Below are 15,186 nucleotides of genomic sequence, written 5' to 3' on the forward strand. Positions count from 1 at the left end.
ACTATTCACATCTCAATCATAACACACTTTTCGGGATTGTTGTTGTTGTTGTTGGGGGTTTTTTGTTTTGTCTTTTAAATCCTAATTGGTTTTCGCCCATCCTTGGATGAAAAATGTCCCCTGGTCCTCCCTAAGGTGGATTTAAGGGAAGGCACTGCATGGAAAAACCATGATCAAAATAGCTTTTAGTACAAATTAGAAGAAGGTGACTGATTCTTTGCATTTCATTAAAAGCAGCTTCATCTAATGAAAAAGCCTGATCATAATTACAATGACTCAGAAATCTGTTTTGCCTGAAAGCCTCCTTGTAGTATTCCATCATGTTGGGCTTCTTAGGACTCTGATCCACCATTTGGGACTAATTTATTTAGTTCCTCCATGCAGATGGTTAGATCACACAAGGACCCACACAAGAGGGGTTGTTCACTTACAAAGATGCAGTAGAAAAGATTTTGTATTGTCTTGCACAGCAGGAACCTTGCTGTACAGAGGAACATATTGTGCTGTTCTTCGTCACTGTCAGATATAGTGCACCATCACTGCTTGGGGGCACATTCAAACGCCAAGTATGTTTAGAGTGTGAAAACAGTACTTATAATATGGCTGTTATATGTACCCAATTGTTAGCATGGGGCTGAGCTCTGTTCTTCCTGCCTGACAATTGCCAGGAAAAATGTGGGAATATCTAAGTATTTTGGATTCAGATCAGCAAAGCACTAAAATTAATAGGGGAAGAAGAAGAAATTTGGGGAATATCTAGATGCATAAAGCAAGGGCTTTTAGCTTAAAGCACAATACTATAATTACTGCAACTTAAAAGTAATTGCACAAATTATCTTCCAAACAGGAGTGTGTTTCTCTTTTCTTCAACATCCCAGGCAGAGGAAGCTAGCTTACATGGGGTTACTCAGGCCCAAAGAGGTGGGAGATGCATGGGATGTCTACTGACATTTTTGTTTTTTGCTTCAATGCAGCTGTAGGAGCCTGTGGGTTTGATTGGAATGGTGCGGGGAATGCTTAACTCTTTCCCTACAGGTTGTTTTTCCAATCAAAATCTCTTCCCTTCCAAGCTGCTTTCTGCCTGCATGGCAGAAGATAGGAGGCCCTTCAAATATTTTCTCTTACAATTTTGATAAGAACAATTGGCCTCTAGGAGAAGGAACACACACACACACACACACACACACACACACACACACACACACACAGCTCCATTCAAATTCACAGTCCCCTACAGACAGGATTTCAGTAAACACAGCACCTATCAAGAGGCTGCTCGTATACTACATCTTACCTACTTTGTGTAGGGTCCCAGCCTCATATATGTTTGTATCTAACTGGTGCATGAAGATGTTAAACCATAGAGTAAGCAGTCCTGCCAGGCTTAGCCTATGTTATCACTTCCCACCTTGAGAGGAAATAGATCAGGAAGCCTTTATAATCTCTCTCTCTCTCTTTCTCCAAGTAGGTTCTTCAGTATGTTCAAGGAGCTCTGAGTTGGTCACTCCAGCCACATGGCTTTAACCAACTTGTTTGTTTTTTCTACTCCAAAACTTTTACCTTTTGTAACTAAGCCTGTGCATCTTTTCTTACTGCTGTATGGAAAAGCACATGAATCTGAACTTTGAAGAGTTTGGTAAGCAAACCATTTTATGCCTTACCAAACATGTGATCTATCTCTATGCCAGGCAAGTGGGATAGCTTGGAAAGAGCTTTCAAAAGCGAACATTTTGGGGACTCACTGGAAGGGCACATTTTAAAGGTTTTTCCATACTTTTGTTTGCAGCATGTTTTGTGATGTTAATCTCTGCTGAGGTTCTGCCACTTGCCCCAAACTTGGGTTCCAAGATTCCAGCATCTTGGCCCTCATTAAAAGTATGATGTGTGAACTGGCGCACAGCTGCTGAATTATAGTGTGCATATGAAGGTTGGCAAAGCAAAACACTAAAATTTAATGAAGGTTGATGGGGCAGTGCCTCATGAATGGACCAGCCTCCACTCAGCGATGGGACTTGAGTCATATTCTACTGAGGCCCAAGTTCAACTAACTTTAGGTGCTTCCATACTGGGAGTGAATACTTCAGATGGATCAATCAGCTATCATAAACAGGTCACTGGCATGAAACTTTTTTAAAAAATTGATTTTATGTTGAAAGGGCAAATCCATACTAAATTTACCCTTTGGGTTTTGTGTGGTACTGAGCAGTCCATGAGCAGCATTGACCCCACAATAAACACCCATCCAAAAATACCCTTTGTCAGGATCCAACTCATAACCATGGTAATCTACATGGTGGTAAAGGGTGCGCTCCCGTCGCTCGGTCCCAGCGCCTGCCAACCTAGCAGTTTGAAAGCACCCCCGGGTGCAAGTAGATAAATAGGGACCGCTTACTAGCGGGAAGGTAAACGGCGTTCCGTGTGCTGCGCTGGCTCGCCAGATGCAGCTTGTCACGCTGGCCACGTGACCCGGAAGTGTCTGCGGACAGCGCTGGCTCCCGGCCTCTAGAGTGAGATGAGCGCACAACCCTAGAGTCTGTCAAGACTGGCCTGTACGGGCAGGGGTACCTTTACCTTTTTAAAGGTGACACTAGTTCCATTTTACTGCTCTCTTGCCATCACTTTTCCTGGCAAACACATAAATTTCTACCACAAATTTTCCCATCAGAATTCTAAGAGGACACATGTTTGCAGAATCATGGACACTTAACTCTATTCCAGAGCTGCTTACAATGCTACAACAATTATAAGCCTCTAATGTACTGCTTTAATGTATGCCTGATGTACCTGGAGCCCTGCAGATGAAAAACTAAGCCATCCACATAGGTTTGTTTCATTCAGAGGTCCCTTTTACACCTCCTGCTTCCAGCCTCTACCCACTTCCTTGGATACCAGCCTGGAGCAAATGAAACAACCTATATATACCTGGGTACAAACATGAATGACTATATAATTTAAACTGTTTCCACAAGTACAAGAAAATGAAAAGGCCTTCAGTGATGCTAGCTGTGTGATTTCAACTTGGGACTCGTAAAAAATAATAAGGTTGTTTTTACTACCTATCCAGTTTATTAGCTAATAAAGCAGCTTAGCATATTAAATTTCACTGACACACATTTTCAAAGGGGGACTTGCAAGCAGTATAATGTAGTATGTTTCCCCCCTGAAATCACCCAGGCATGTTATTTTCTTACCCTTTTTATCTTTCAAACTTCTCTAGAGAAGGAAAAAGCATTCCCATAAACACAAAAGAAAACGAACTTATTCAATCACCCATAGAGTCATAAAAGTATTGCAAAGCATCACGGTCTTATAAAACGAAAATAAATGAGTTTCCACTGTCAAAAGTCATTGTGTTGGATAAGGGGAAATAGAGGACAACTGCAGCTTTCTAATCAGCTGTACCTGCTTGGGAGAGTCACTGTTAACAAAAATAGCTAACAAAAATAGCACACGCAGCACATTTCATCTTGAGCCATATTGACTATGGAAAGGCAGCATACAATTAAAATGGATGATCTGGCACCATTTTTTAAGGAAGTGTCACTGTAATCCAAAGCAATACAAACAATGGGAAAGGATCATATTTTCATGGCGCTGCAACAGCTGTTTTAAGTGCATACAACAATGTTGAGAGTAGTACAGGTAGTGAAAAGTGAACAATGGGGCGAGCTTTTTTTTGGCTTGCAGAAATCAATAAAGTAAAACAGGAATTATGCCAATAAAGCAGAGTTAATGCACTGCTGCTGGAGGGTGGGGGAAGCTATCAGATCTATATACCCTAGTTTATCTCTGTTCTACACAAGGGTATCTTTATTTTATCAACAAGTGTATGCCTATAAATTACAGACAAAAGGAATGCTGAATCATTAAAAGAAAAGCCTTGATTATTAAGTAATAAGATGAAGCTGGTTTGGAGTCCTGTTCTTTGAAGGGTTCTTGTAGCTTAGTTATGTACCACACAATTTTAAAGGCCACTTATCTCACAAATGGATTCCGAAAGTTAAGAATTTATGGGAGCAACATCCTCCCTGATGTGCACTTCAGATCTCTTGTCTGCTCACACTTTGGATTCCTGACTAAAGGGGAAATTTTTTACCTCTGTTTCGCAACTGAAAATGAAACGTAATAAAGAAGTGGAAAATTACAGAAGACAAGACTGCTTGAAGTCAACACTCATAGAGAGCAAAGTCCCCAGTTTTGAGAATTCATCCAGAAATAAAACAAACACTAAGTACCATTGAGGTTTTCCTTGGCTTCCCACAGCATGTGCTTGAAAGCACCTCTTCTGCAATTTCTTACAATAAGTTTGTTTTCATTAATAACCAAACCATTGCTTGCTGAAACTTATGCTGCCTATCTATTGGAAACACCATTTCATTCAAATAAGGCTAAGCTATCTAAAGTGACTCAACAGCCGTCAACTTTTTCAGACCCAGAGCTCACTTTTAACCCAAACTTGTATTTGGGGATCTATTTCTTAATCTTTTGCCATATAAGTGCATGGTGGTCATGATCCTGTTGTGACCTGCCCCGTTCCCCCTTGGATCAGGCCATGATTCACCAGTTGAAGACCAGTGAGTTACAGATTATGAATATAAATAATTTTTCAGAAGAGAAACCTTTCATATTAGGGCATGGAGGGCTAGTGGTTATGATGCTAAATATCAAATCCATTAGAAAAACAATCAGTCTCCTACTAATAAAAGGAAAGGCCAGAAACAATTACCTCTACTCCAAGCAAGCAAAACAAAACACACAATTGAACCAGGGTTTTTTTGGGGGGGAGGGGCGGAATTCAACCAGTTTCCTGCTTTTGTTAATTACACAGTATTACCACATCAGTGTGTTGCACACTGTCTATAATGTAAATACATACTTCATGTGTTTTGTAAATGTTTGGCCTAACCATACGATATAATTAACTCTTACCTGGGTCATCTTGGCAAGATCCAGTGAAGGTCTTTGTTCCTTTACTTCTTCAGGCCGCCGTCGTTTAATTCCAACTTTCTTGTCGTTAAGGACACATGGCTGGGACCGGCTTCGGGAAAGCCCATTGGAGCGCCTTGTCAGCTCTGGGGTTGAGGCAGGTGTGCTGCTGGCTGAGGGGAGGCAATATTCCGAAAAAGAAATCTGATCATGGGAGCAGGAGAGAGACCGCTGGATGTCAACCCTGCCACCTTCTACAGAGCCGTGGTCGCTGCCCCAGATATCACTCGCCTGCCCATAAGTGGCTGACCTTCTCATTTCTTGGCATGGCTGACATCCTAATCTGTTGCTAAATGCAGACTGGTCGTAGGATGAGGAAAGAGTGTTTGACCTGGAAGGAAGGCTAAAGCTTGAACTTCTCTGCATGGTGCTGAATCCATTGGAATAGCGCTGGACACTTCCGCCACTGTAACACCGTCTCTTTTCTACAGGAGTCCAGACCTTTGATCCTATAGGCCTCCATGAAGCCCTACAGCTAGACATCTCATCAGAAAAAGAGAGCGACCTACACTGGCGTTTGCTGGGAGGTGCTGAGGGGTTGCCATTGCGGTCACTGAGGCTGAGGTCTTTGATCAAGTTGGTCACTGCGCATGTGCTAGCTGCCTCTCTCTGCCATATGGCGTTTTCTTCGCTTTTGTCAGGCAGGCAGTCCCAAATGCTGGTGCTTGGCTGATCGATCTGAAGGGGACATTTCCTACTGAGATCTCTCCATCTGTCATTTTCTAATTTGGAAATGATAAAATGATATACATTCATTAGCACCAATTAGCAATATGGTTCACCTGCAATATTTTTTAAAAACAACAACAACAAAAACAACAATATATCTCATGGGATGCTTCGCTGTAAACTAGTTAATTGTTGGAATTTGGCTTGACAAGTACTAATTGATTAAGGATGGAGGGACAAACAAGCTAGTTATCTAAGGAACAGCAGCAGCAGAAAATATTGAAAAACAAGCGGCAGTGTGTTTTTAAAAAAACCTTAAACATAAAGGTTTAATGTGAATGCAAGAGTTTAAAGAGGGTCAAAAAATCAAGACAGGCACAGTATTAAACATTGAAGTTGCTCAGCCTATATAAATTGATGTCAGATCTTTGTTCTGTGATGAACAGTAGCAGCACAGACATAATGTTCTCCATGGCTAAGAATGCCATCTTTTCAATAAGACCCACTTTCATCCAGGCACAGCTGCTGCTCTTTGAGCAGGTCTGCAGCAGTTTGAAGATCTAGGCTGGCTGCTGAGTTATCTAGCAGCATTTTGGTGCTGCATTTTGTTCTATTTCCTCATAGGAAACAAACACAATTATATTTTGTTTCCATGCAAACATGAATAAAAGGACAAGCAGTTAAGTCATTTTGAATACACACTCGACTCAGTGGCAACAATGAGGAAGAACTGAGTTGTTTTTTTAAACTGAAAGGGCACTGCAAGTCCAAAACACTTAGGTCAGAGATCAACATATGCTAGTTATTAGGTGTGTGTATGGATAAACTTATTTGCAAGGAAGGAAGCAAGCAAGACCCTCTATCACAAGGATAGTCATAATTTTATAACTTGGATTTGTAAACAGAAACATATATTGAATACGTAACGATCACTGTAAAATTTTAATATGATTATGCCCAAAATGATGAAGACAAGTAGGGCTAAATCTGGAAAAACAAACAGGCTAGTCATCATAATAAGCCGCTAGGGTAATACAGCTCCACCAACAATGACTAAAATAATAAAATGGTTCCAGTAATATAATAATGTTTAAAGTAAAAAGTTTCATATTTAAGACCCCCACACAGATGGATGTCCTGAACTGCATGCCCACCCCTTGTTGTCTTCTTCAACTAGCATTTACAGATGGATGCCCGCGCTACCCATCCATCAAAATGCTGAGATCTGGATTTGGATGCAGCTATCAGTTCTGTTTTCCCCCTCACTTTAATGATCACAATGCAAAGCAAGAAATACACATTTAGCAATTACAGCTATGTTTAGATGTCACTTATTTTCCCACCATATTCACTGCAGCCAACAGAGCATTCTCAGGTCAGGTCGCCAGACAAAAGAAACAGAAATAGAAGCTAATTTTACTGGCACGCTGCCATGACCCCCTCAGGGTTCAGACATCACGTTTTACAATACAAAAAGCTTTGGTGAGTCCATACAAAAGGATACAGGATACCTGTCTCTTTCAACTTTATTTTTGCATGAGCAACTATAAATCTTTTAAAAGAGGCAAATCAAGCAGCCCTCGTTTTTTTTTTTACTCCTTTCCCCCTCTGCAAAGTTACCTGTTGACCACTCTACCATATGAATTCTGTTTAACTTCCCCAGCCAGCCTGGGCTTCCAGAGACCCAAGGTTGAGGAAGAAAAGTAGCCGAGAGACCATATTGCTAAATCCACACACTTAGAGACTATATCTGACAAAACGGCATGAGGCAACTTGGTCCTAAAATATAAAGGAAGCACAATGCAGATCTTTTAGGATCTAGCAGAAGAAAAACTGCAAAAGAACTATGTTTAGCCTTATTACAGCTGTGCTAACCTGTTGTATGTGGAGGTTCCTCTCCTAACTTCTGGCCCTCTGACATAGGATGGTCTGGCAAACAACCAATCTGACTTGGAGGTTTCTAAGCAGAGGGTGGATGGCTACCTGTTATGTATGGCCTAGTAGAGATTCTTGCATTGCAGGGAGGGTGGACTAGATTATGCTCAGGGGTACCTTCCAACTCTACAATTCTATTATTTGATATTAAAAATATTAAATAAATAAATATGAATATTTTGAATATATGGAGGCACTGACGGGTGTATGAGTATGTGCTTTACCTTTCACACAAACAATTTCTGGTGGCAATTTTGACTACGGCAGAGGTGATTAGGGTAAACAGTCCATGGGTATAGGATTGTGCTGTCAGCTCCATCACTAGATCCTCTTTCCATAGCATCAGTGGCGTAGCGTGGGGGGTGCAGGGGGGGCCGGCCGCACCGGGCGCAACATCTGGGGTTAGGGCAAATCCATGGGTTAGGGGGCGCAAATCCATGGGTTAGGGGGCGCAAATCCACGGGTTAGGGGGCGCAAATTGCTTGCCTTGCCCCGGGTGCTGACAACCCACGCTACACCACTGCATAGAATAAAAAAACCAAGGATGGGACAATGGGCTTAGCAGAAGAAGCCTAAGTGTCTTTTGAACCAGGTACATGCTTCGGTTTGTAAGCCTCAGCAACCTCTCCCTTTTTGCGGGTAGAAATCCTCTTCTCCCGTTAAACGAAAAGATATTTGACATAAACATATTGCCTTTACTATTATGCACCGGATTCAAAGCCACCTGTGAATACAAGACTACATATTCATACAATGATCCTTGCTCTGTAACTTCTAACTTCTGTTTTATCCATTGATCCAGTTATGGCAAAGAGAAAACAGAACAATTATTAGAATAGGGTGGGGGGTTTTTTTGCTCTGAACAACGTATGAATATATGGTTTCCTCCCCACCTCCAGTAAGTGTTTCAGGTGAGTGGCAAAAAGACACTGAAACAGTAACTACATAATAATTCACCATAGGCAGCTTATTCATTTCAGCATCTTCATCTGCATCTGCTGTGGTTGACAGCTATCAAGGCTTGCCGACTTAAATGCGCCTGACACTAGCTTTGTTAAATAACAAGCCACGAAAAAGCGGTGGAGAACAACGGGTTCTGTGCTATTATCGGAGAGTGATGCTTCTTCTTTCTCTCTCTCAAGAGACAAAGGAAATCAAAAGATTGGAACTGAAACTGCTTATGCATGAAATATGGTTTAACCATATTTGAAAGCCCACTTAACATCCTATTCAGCACAAGCCATAAATAAAAACTGAAATCATTTCACTTTGAGAACATTTCTGTTTTTAGAAACCAGTGTTGCTGGTTCTTACGGTCAAACCCAAGTCAATTTAATTGTCCACTGAATGCAGCTCAAACTCAACAACCTAACAATTTGGATAAATGAAACGGCTATTTCAGCGGGGGAATATGTACATGGTGGATTCAGAGCTTGGGGTGATGGATATTTTAATAAGGTGATTCTAACTATAAGTGTGTTTGTGTGTGCAAGCCAGCACACATACACTGTGGATATTTATTAGGAGAGTAGCCTGTGAAGCAATAAATGGTGACAATATAAGTGCCAAGAAAAAGAGATTACTCTTATCAGCAAACGATGTGAAAGTCTTCATCATTCTTGCTGCCCTCCGTTTGTAATCTAGGATGAGGGCAGGGAACAAACCCTATGAGGGAAGCATCTTCTAAATCATATCACTGTCCCCCAGGGTCTCCATTTAGAGGTTTTTCACTCAAAATCTGAATACAACCCCTCCTCACTCAATCTCCATATGCTCCTCCCAGCTGTCTTTGCCAATGTTCTTGACTGCCACTATCCTTTACATCAGACACAATTTTCCTGTGTACAGTGTTGGCTGGCACTTGCTGTTGCTATTTAGATGCTTCCTTATAATGTCCAAAATTGACTTGTTTTCTTGCTTTAAAGGGATTATCTGCCTTATTACACTGCCATGCTGACATAATTACTGCAGCGGTGATGCAGCCAGAAGCTTACACAGAGGAACTCTATTAGGATGGCCAAGTGTCCTGCTTTACAGAAGACTGTCCTCTCTTTAAAATGCTGTCTGCTCCATGCACAGTCAAAAGCTTTAGAACCATAAGAAGGGAAGGCCGAGGCCCTGAAGTTGCCCATTGACTCTTTGCAGCTGGACACAGACAGATCACCTGGTCATAGTCTTCCCCACTAAGGGGGGATGTGTTCTACTCTTATTTTTCATTTTATCAATTTTCTTTGCAAAACAAAACAAAAAAGTAAAGATGCAGCATAAACTAATAAACAAGCATACAAACTCTCAAGCAGGCAAAAATAAATAAGCAAATAAAGTACTATATGTAAAGACCAATAGTTACACTTTAAACTTGTTTCCAACAATACATATGGTTGCATATTATCTTGAGCCTTGTTGCACCAGTGCATCCATTCTTCAGTAAAAAAAAATTATCCCTTTGCCTGTGTTCTCTTAAATGCAGTGGTTGGTTTAACCATTATAGTATTAATTTATAAGCTTTTATCTAGACATACAAATTAGCATATGCAATTCTATGCAAACCAATGTTGTCTTTCATCTTAATTTTTGTTGATGTATATTCTCTTTGGGGACAATATGCAAGTGGCTACTCTAGACAGCTTGATCACACACCATTGACCCCACTGACCACACCTCCATGACCTGCTAGCCGCCCTGGCAAGTCTAGTGGCAACTGCTGCCACTGGTATCAGTTTAGCTTTTCGACCTATACATTTTCAGTCTCCATTGGCAAGAAAACAACAATAACCTGAGCGGTTCACCTTAGAGGTCATCAGTGTTGTGGTTCTATAGTCTATTCAGGGAAAGCCAGTGGCTCACAGGCTAAGGATGTTTTTCTTACAAAACAAAATCAGGTGACACGATGCAATAGACTATTCACCCAGCCATAGCTGCACATGATAAAAACGGCAATATAAAAATGTCAGTAGTGTCCTCAAAATTGTTTCAGGGAAAATATCAGAATATTGTACTTTCATCACGTGTGTGCTTTAGCAGGAACATTACACCACAGGAAAACTGAGAAGGAATGCCACCTTTTTGGGGATTCTAAGTTGGTCTTTCTATGAGAAACAAAGTTCATGTGCCCTTGAAGACATCTGGAAGGAAAATATACAGATAGAGAACCAAGAACTGGCAGGCCTTGGTTGGAATTAATGGCTAAAGAGAGCATAATACAGAGCTGATCACTAGCTGATGACCTAGTTTTATGAATTAGACCACTACTGCAAGAAAACTGAAACACTTCTAACAATGATTCAGCTAAAGCAGACACTGGCTAGTGAGAACTTTGTAAACTCTGATGCAGCTAGACAATACTGGTGTCACCATTGCAAACAAAATGTTCTTGCTTTTTTAAGCACTTGTGCTGCTAACCCAAGTGTGCTTTCTTTTTTTATTACTGTACTGCAATGTGCCTTAAATCAGGAAGTGACAGCACTCACTAATACAATGTGAAATTAGAAAAGTGGAATTAAAATTATATTTGAAGAGATATAAATAATGTCCTATATACACATAAATGTTTCTTTTATTTCATTGAACTAAAATAATAAAAAAAAGATGTTCACTTTATAAACTGGTGATGTCTCGCACCAGCAGATTTTCTAATACAGACATAACTGGAAGGATTATCCATACTTTATTTGTACAGAACTACTGCTGATTACAATTCTGCAATTACTTCTCATCTTTATTTTTTCCAGGCCTCAGTTTCATAAGACTGTGAACTCTCTGGAGATTTTGAAGCATCCGTTTTCAGTTACCAGAGCTTTCACCTGGGTGGTTGCAGTCGGCAAGCAAAATGGAGCCACCGAAAATAAAGAGTTAACAGGGACCGAAGGAAACCAGAATTTGGGCTGGTTGTGCGAGTCTATCAGTCAAGTCTTCGGAGGAAAGGGAAAGATGGATCTGGCCTGCACAAACTCCTCTAACAGGTTCTAGTAAGGGTGAGGATTGTGGGGATAAGTACCATGAGATTTAAAATCTCACAGTCTTGCACTACACAAGGATGTTTCAGGAAGGGAGCAAGGGGATGGGGGGAGGGGAGAAGAGACACATTTTCTCCTTCCGAGTTTCCAAAGCTACTCCACCACTTGCAAATAAAGGACTCAAGTTTCGGGCTCTCCCTCTCAGCAGACCTCACTTCCCAAATCTGCTCCAGGGGCTGACAGACACTTCCCAAAAAAATGCTGGGGTGGGGGGGAGGAAATCCTGTTTTATCGTATGCAAGTACACCAGCCCTTTTGGGCTCCATGATCTCGTATGGGTTACATGGCTTATGGGGGAGCATGAGCGGGAAGATGTGCATCCCGGTTTTGCAACTCAAGATGTTGGAAGGTATGGAACAGTATGGAAGGGTGTTTTGAAAAAAGGAAAGTGCCGTGCATGGGACCAGACTTCATATATAAAGCTAAGGCAATGGCTTAGGGGCCGGGCCTTAATATTCTTGCTCACTATTCCTTAGCTGGCACAAGGCCTACTGAAGTAAATGCAGCTTTCCCCTGCAGTAAAGTTTGGGAGTTGGAGCCAGCCAAACATAGGTATTACCTATGAGCTGAATTGGCATATATATTCCATTAGTAACAACTGCAGGTAGAGGTTGTTTTCCACTTCTGGTTGTGAATTTTAATTTTCCGTTGTGACTAAAGAACTATTTCAGAAGCTGGTTATGAAGGAGGTGCACTATGCTGCTTTCTCAATAGGTGTTATGTTGATATTGTTCTATAACGGGTGGGGAACCTGTAACCCTTCACATATTGTTGGACTCTGACTCTCATCAGCTTCAACCAGTATGGCCAGTGGTCAGGCATGATGGGTGCTATAGTCCTGCACTCACTGGAGGGGCACAGACATAAAAACAAACATTATCATTGCCAGTTATACTTGATATCTTAATAATTACATTTAAATTATAACAAATACTGCTAGAGCATAAAAACATAAGTTACCAAATAAATGGGGGAAATATGTCTATGATCTTTTTCTGTGACATAAAATATATAAAACAACATACTGCAGCAACTCAGCATCTTTATAGGCTTTGTGATATTTTGAAGTTTGGGTGGGGTTTGGGCATACAAATGGTTTGGATCACACAGTGGTGTTTTCTTTGCCAATATTTTATCATGATCTCTTGCACCTGCATTTAATTTACTTCCTTGTGTACTATTTGCCTGGTACGCCAAGAGTGTTAGGAAACCAGCAGTTTGTACTTTCCATTGCACACTCCATTTATGAAATATGTGGCTTCTCATTGTAGAATGAGTTTAATGGCAGTAATTAGCTGGCAGCGATGACACAGAAACCACTCGTGCTTTCCTGCTGCACCCAACACATACACACAAAGATTTTCAAAGATAAAGCATCTAGGTTGGGGGGGGGGGATGAAATGACAGCACAAAGTGTGCCTCATCAGAATAACACATCACAGCAAGGTCTGTGGCTTACACACATGCATACTGGACCCAACATTTTGCTCCATGATGAACAGGTTAATATTTTCTCCAAAGCCTTCTTTGTTTCTTAATCTTAAAAGCTAAAAAAGCCTTTCCCCAAAATTAAAAGGTTTTTTTTTCTTAAGGAAATAAGTCCATGCATTCCTCTCCTCCCGACAATCCACTTATTTGTTTTAGATGGTATGGCATTGCTTCATCTAAAAATGAACTCGGTGCCACTGTGCTGAAGAGCCAAAACAAGAGGGAGGAACCAACCTATTCAGGTGAAGCCTGAGGTTTAGAAGCATCTTTGTGTGCGTGCACACAGATACACAATCAAAAACATACTGAAACATGCTGCAATATTTTGTTGCAGGTCTCACTGGTATTTTCTGTTTTTAATTCTAGAGCCTATGGGATAGGACAAGCCTTTCCTCTGCTCTTTCCCTCTAATACTCCTAATAAATACGAAATAAATAAACAGAACATTGCTGAGATCAGAATGAATTAGCAACATCACTGTGTGCCTGAAATCCTTGTGCACAAAGTTCCCATAAAAGCAAGATGGTTTGAGTCTTTTCCCCACTCTATCTCCTGCTCCAACACACACATGGTCTTTAGAAATACAGGTGCTAAACCTTCCTTCACTGATGTAAAACTGAAAAAAGTATATGGGTAAATTGGCCTGGATCTACCAGTCATGCCACGCTTGGTTGCCAAGTTGTCCTTGGTAACACAAAAGGTACCGAAGTTATTTTTCCATGTTCCCTAAGAAACTGAGAGTCCAAAATCATTCTGGACAGAGGTGACATTTCCTGTAATTCTTTGCGGTGATGTTTTCCAAACATGCCCCAGCATGGCCAGATCACGTCCTGGAAAACATTTGCTTTGAATTGACGTTTGTGGCATTATTTAGCTGATTTTGGAATGATAGGAAAATGCCCTTTTCCATGTCCAAAATGACTGTGCAACTTCACTATGCATACCTGGGACAAAGAAAGTGCCTTCAAGTGCTTTCCGTGTGTGTTTGTGTGTGAAAAAAGACAACAGGCCTAAGAAAGATCAAGGCCAGAAACTGGCACCTCTGCCCGATAAGGAATCACTCATCTGAAAATCTGCTTTGCTCATCAGACCTCCGCAGCTATTCCCTGAGGAGACTGGATAACCTGTACTTGGCACCACTTGAACAAACATCAAGATTAAGAAAGGGCTGAGGAGAGACTAGAGACGGCAGAGTCAGGGTGTGGTTGCTCCCACACACATACACGTCTGCTTCTGTCAAAAAAACAGGCAAGCATCCCCCATTCAGTCCTGCAGATGACACATTAAGATTTCACATCAGAGCTAGCTTACCAGCCAATGCAAAATGCAAGGGTCCCCTATCACACAATCTTCAGGGAGAGTAGTACTGTTGATGCAAAATGGGGTAGGGGGTTAACTATTTTCTATAGATTAATTAGCCGAAAGAGCAAAGTGTAGTCAACAGGAATGGATTAAGAGCTTCACTCAAATTATTTCCTGTTATACGTACGTAGCAATTAGTCATTTAGATAATCTGTTTTATGCGGACACTTGGCAACAGGAAGAGGTGAGGCATACAAGTCTGGAAACAACGTTGACAGATTGAAGAGCTTGAAATCCTGATTCGGGAGCCTCAGAGTTCCTTTTTGTTTCTTCAGAACTCTTATAGGGATTTATGTAAGGTGTGGACTCCTAACTGTAGCCTCCATCTCACACCCTTCGTTTCCTAAGAGCACCACAGCCCACTTCACCTCAGAAAGGTTGCCTCAGAGACGACCACAATGGTCACATTTAACAGGAATTCCCCTACACCTAAGCTGGTGTGAGGACATGGAACATTTATCACCAAGCCCCACTATTCTCTTGCAAACAAACCAGCAAACATTTATCCCCACTTCCCCACAGCAATGCCAGAAGAGAGAAGCAGCCCACAACCCACTTAGGCATAACAGGAAGAAAGCCCCTTCCCTCACCATCTGTTGCTGGTGTTATAGATCACAGGAGGCACACCTGTGGCCCTTGGTACGTTGCTGCCCTATTTAGTTATATTTTATTTAACTAATGTCCAATTACAATAAATGAAAGTTTGACAAAAGACCTCCGAGCTGCTTAC

At 41.3% G+C, this 15,186-nt stretch overlaps 1 protein-coding gene across 13 annotated transcripts in view; it reads right to left on the reverse strand.

The window, feature by feature from the left end:
• FAM53B (family with sequence similarity 53 member B) overlaps window positions 1-15,186 on the reverse strand; it is a 123,315-nt gene that overhangs the window by 59,651 nt on the left and 48,478 nt on the right. For all 13 annotated transcript variants that reach the window (XR_014548923.1, XR_014548924.1, XR_014548925.1 and 10 more), the window contains one exon: window positions 4,930-5,708. Coding sequence is in view for 8 of the 13 variants with exons in the window: in XM_083617033.1 (XP_083473159.1) it covers window positions 4,930-5,708 (779 nt within the window). In the remaining 5 variants the exon portion in view is untranslated. The remainder of the gene's footprint in view (window positions 1-4,929; window positions 5,709-15,186) is intronic.

Source organism: Podarcis filfolensis (genome assembly GCF_964270895.1).
Source record: "Podarcis filfolensis genome assembly, chromosome: 5".
Classification (NCBI taxonomy): Eukaryota; Metazoa; Chordata; class Lepidosauria; order Squamata; family Lacertidae; genus Podarcis; species Podarcis filfolensis.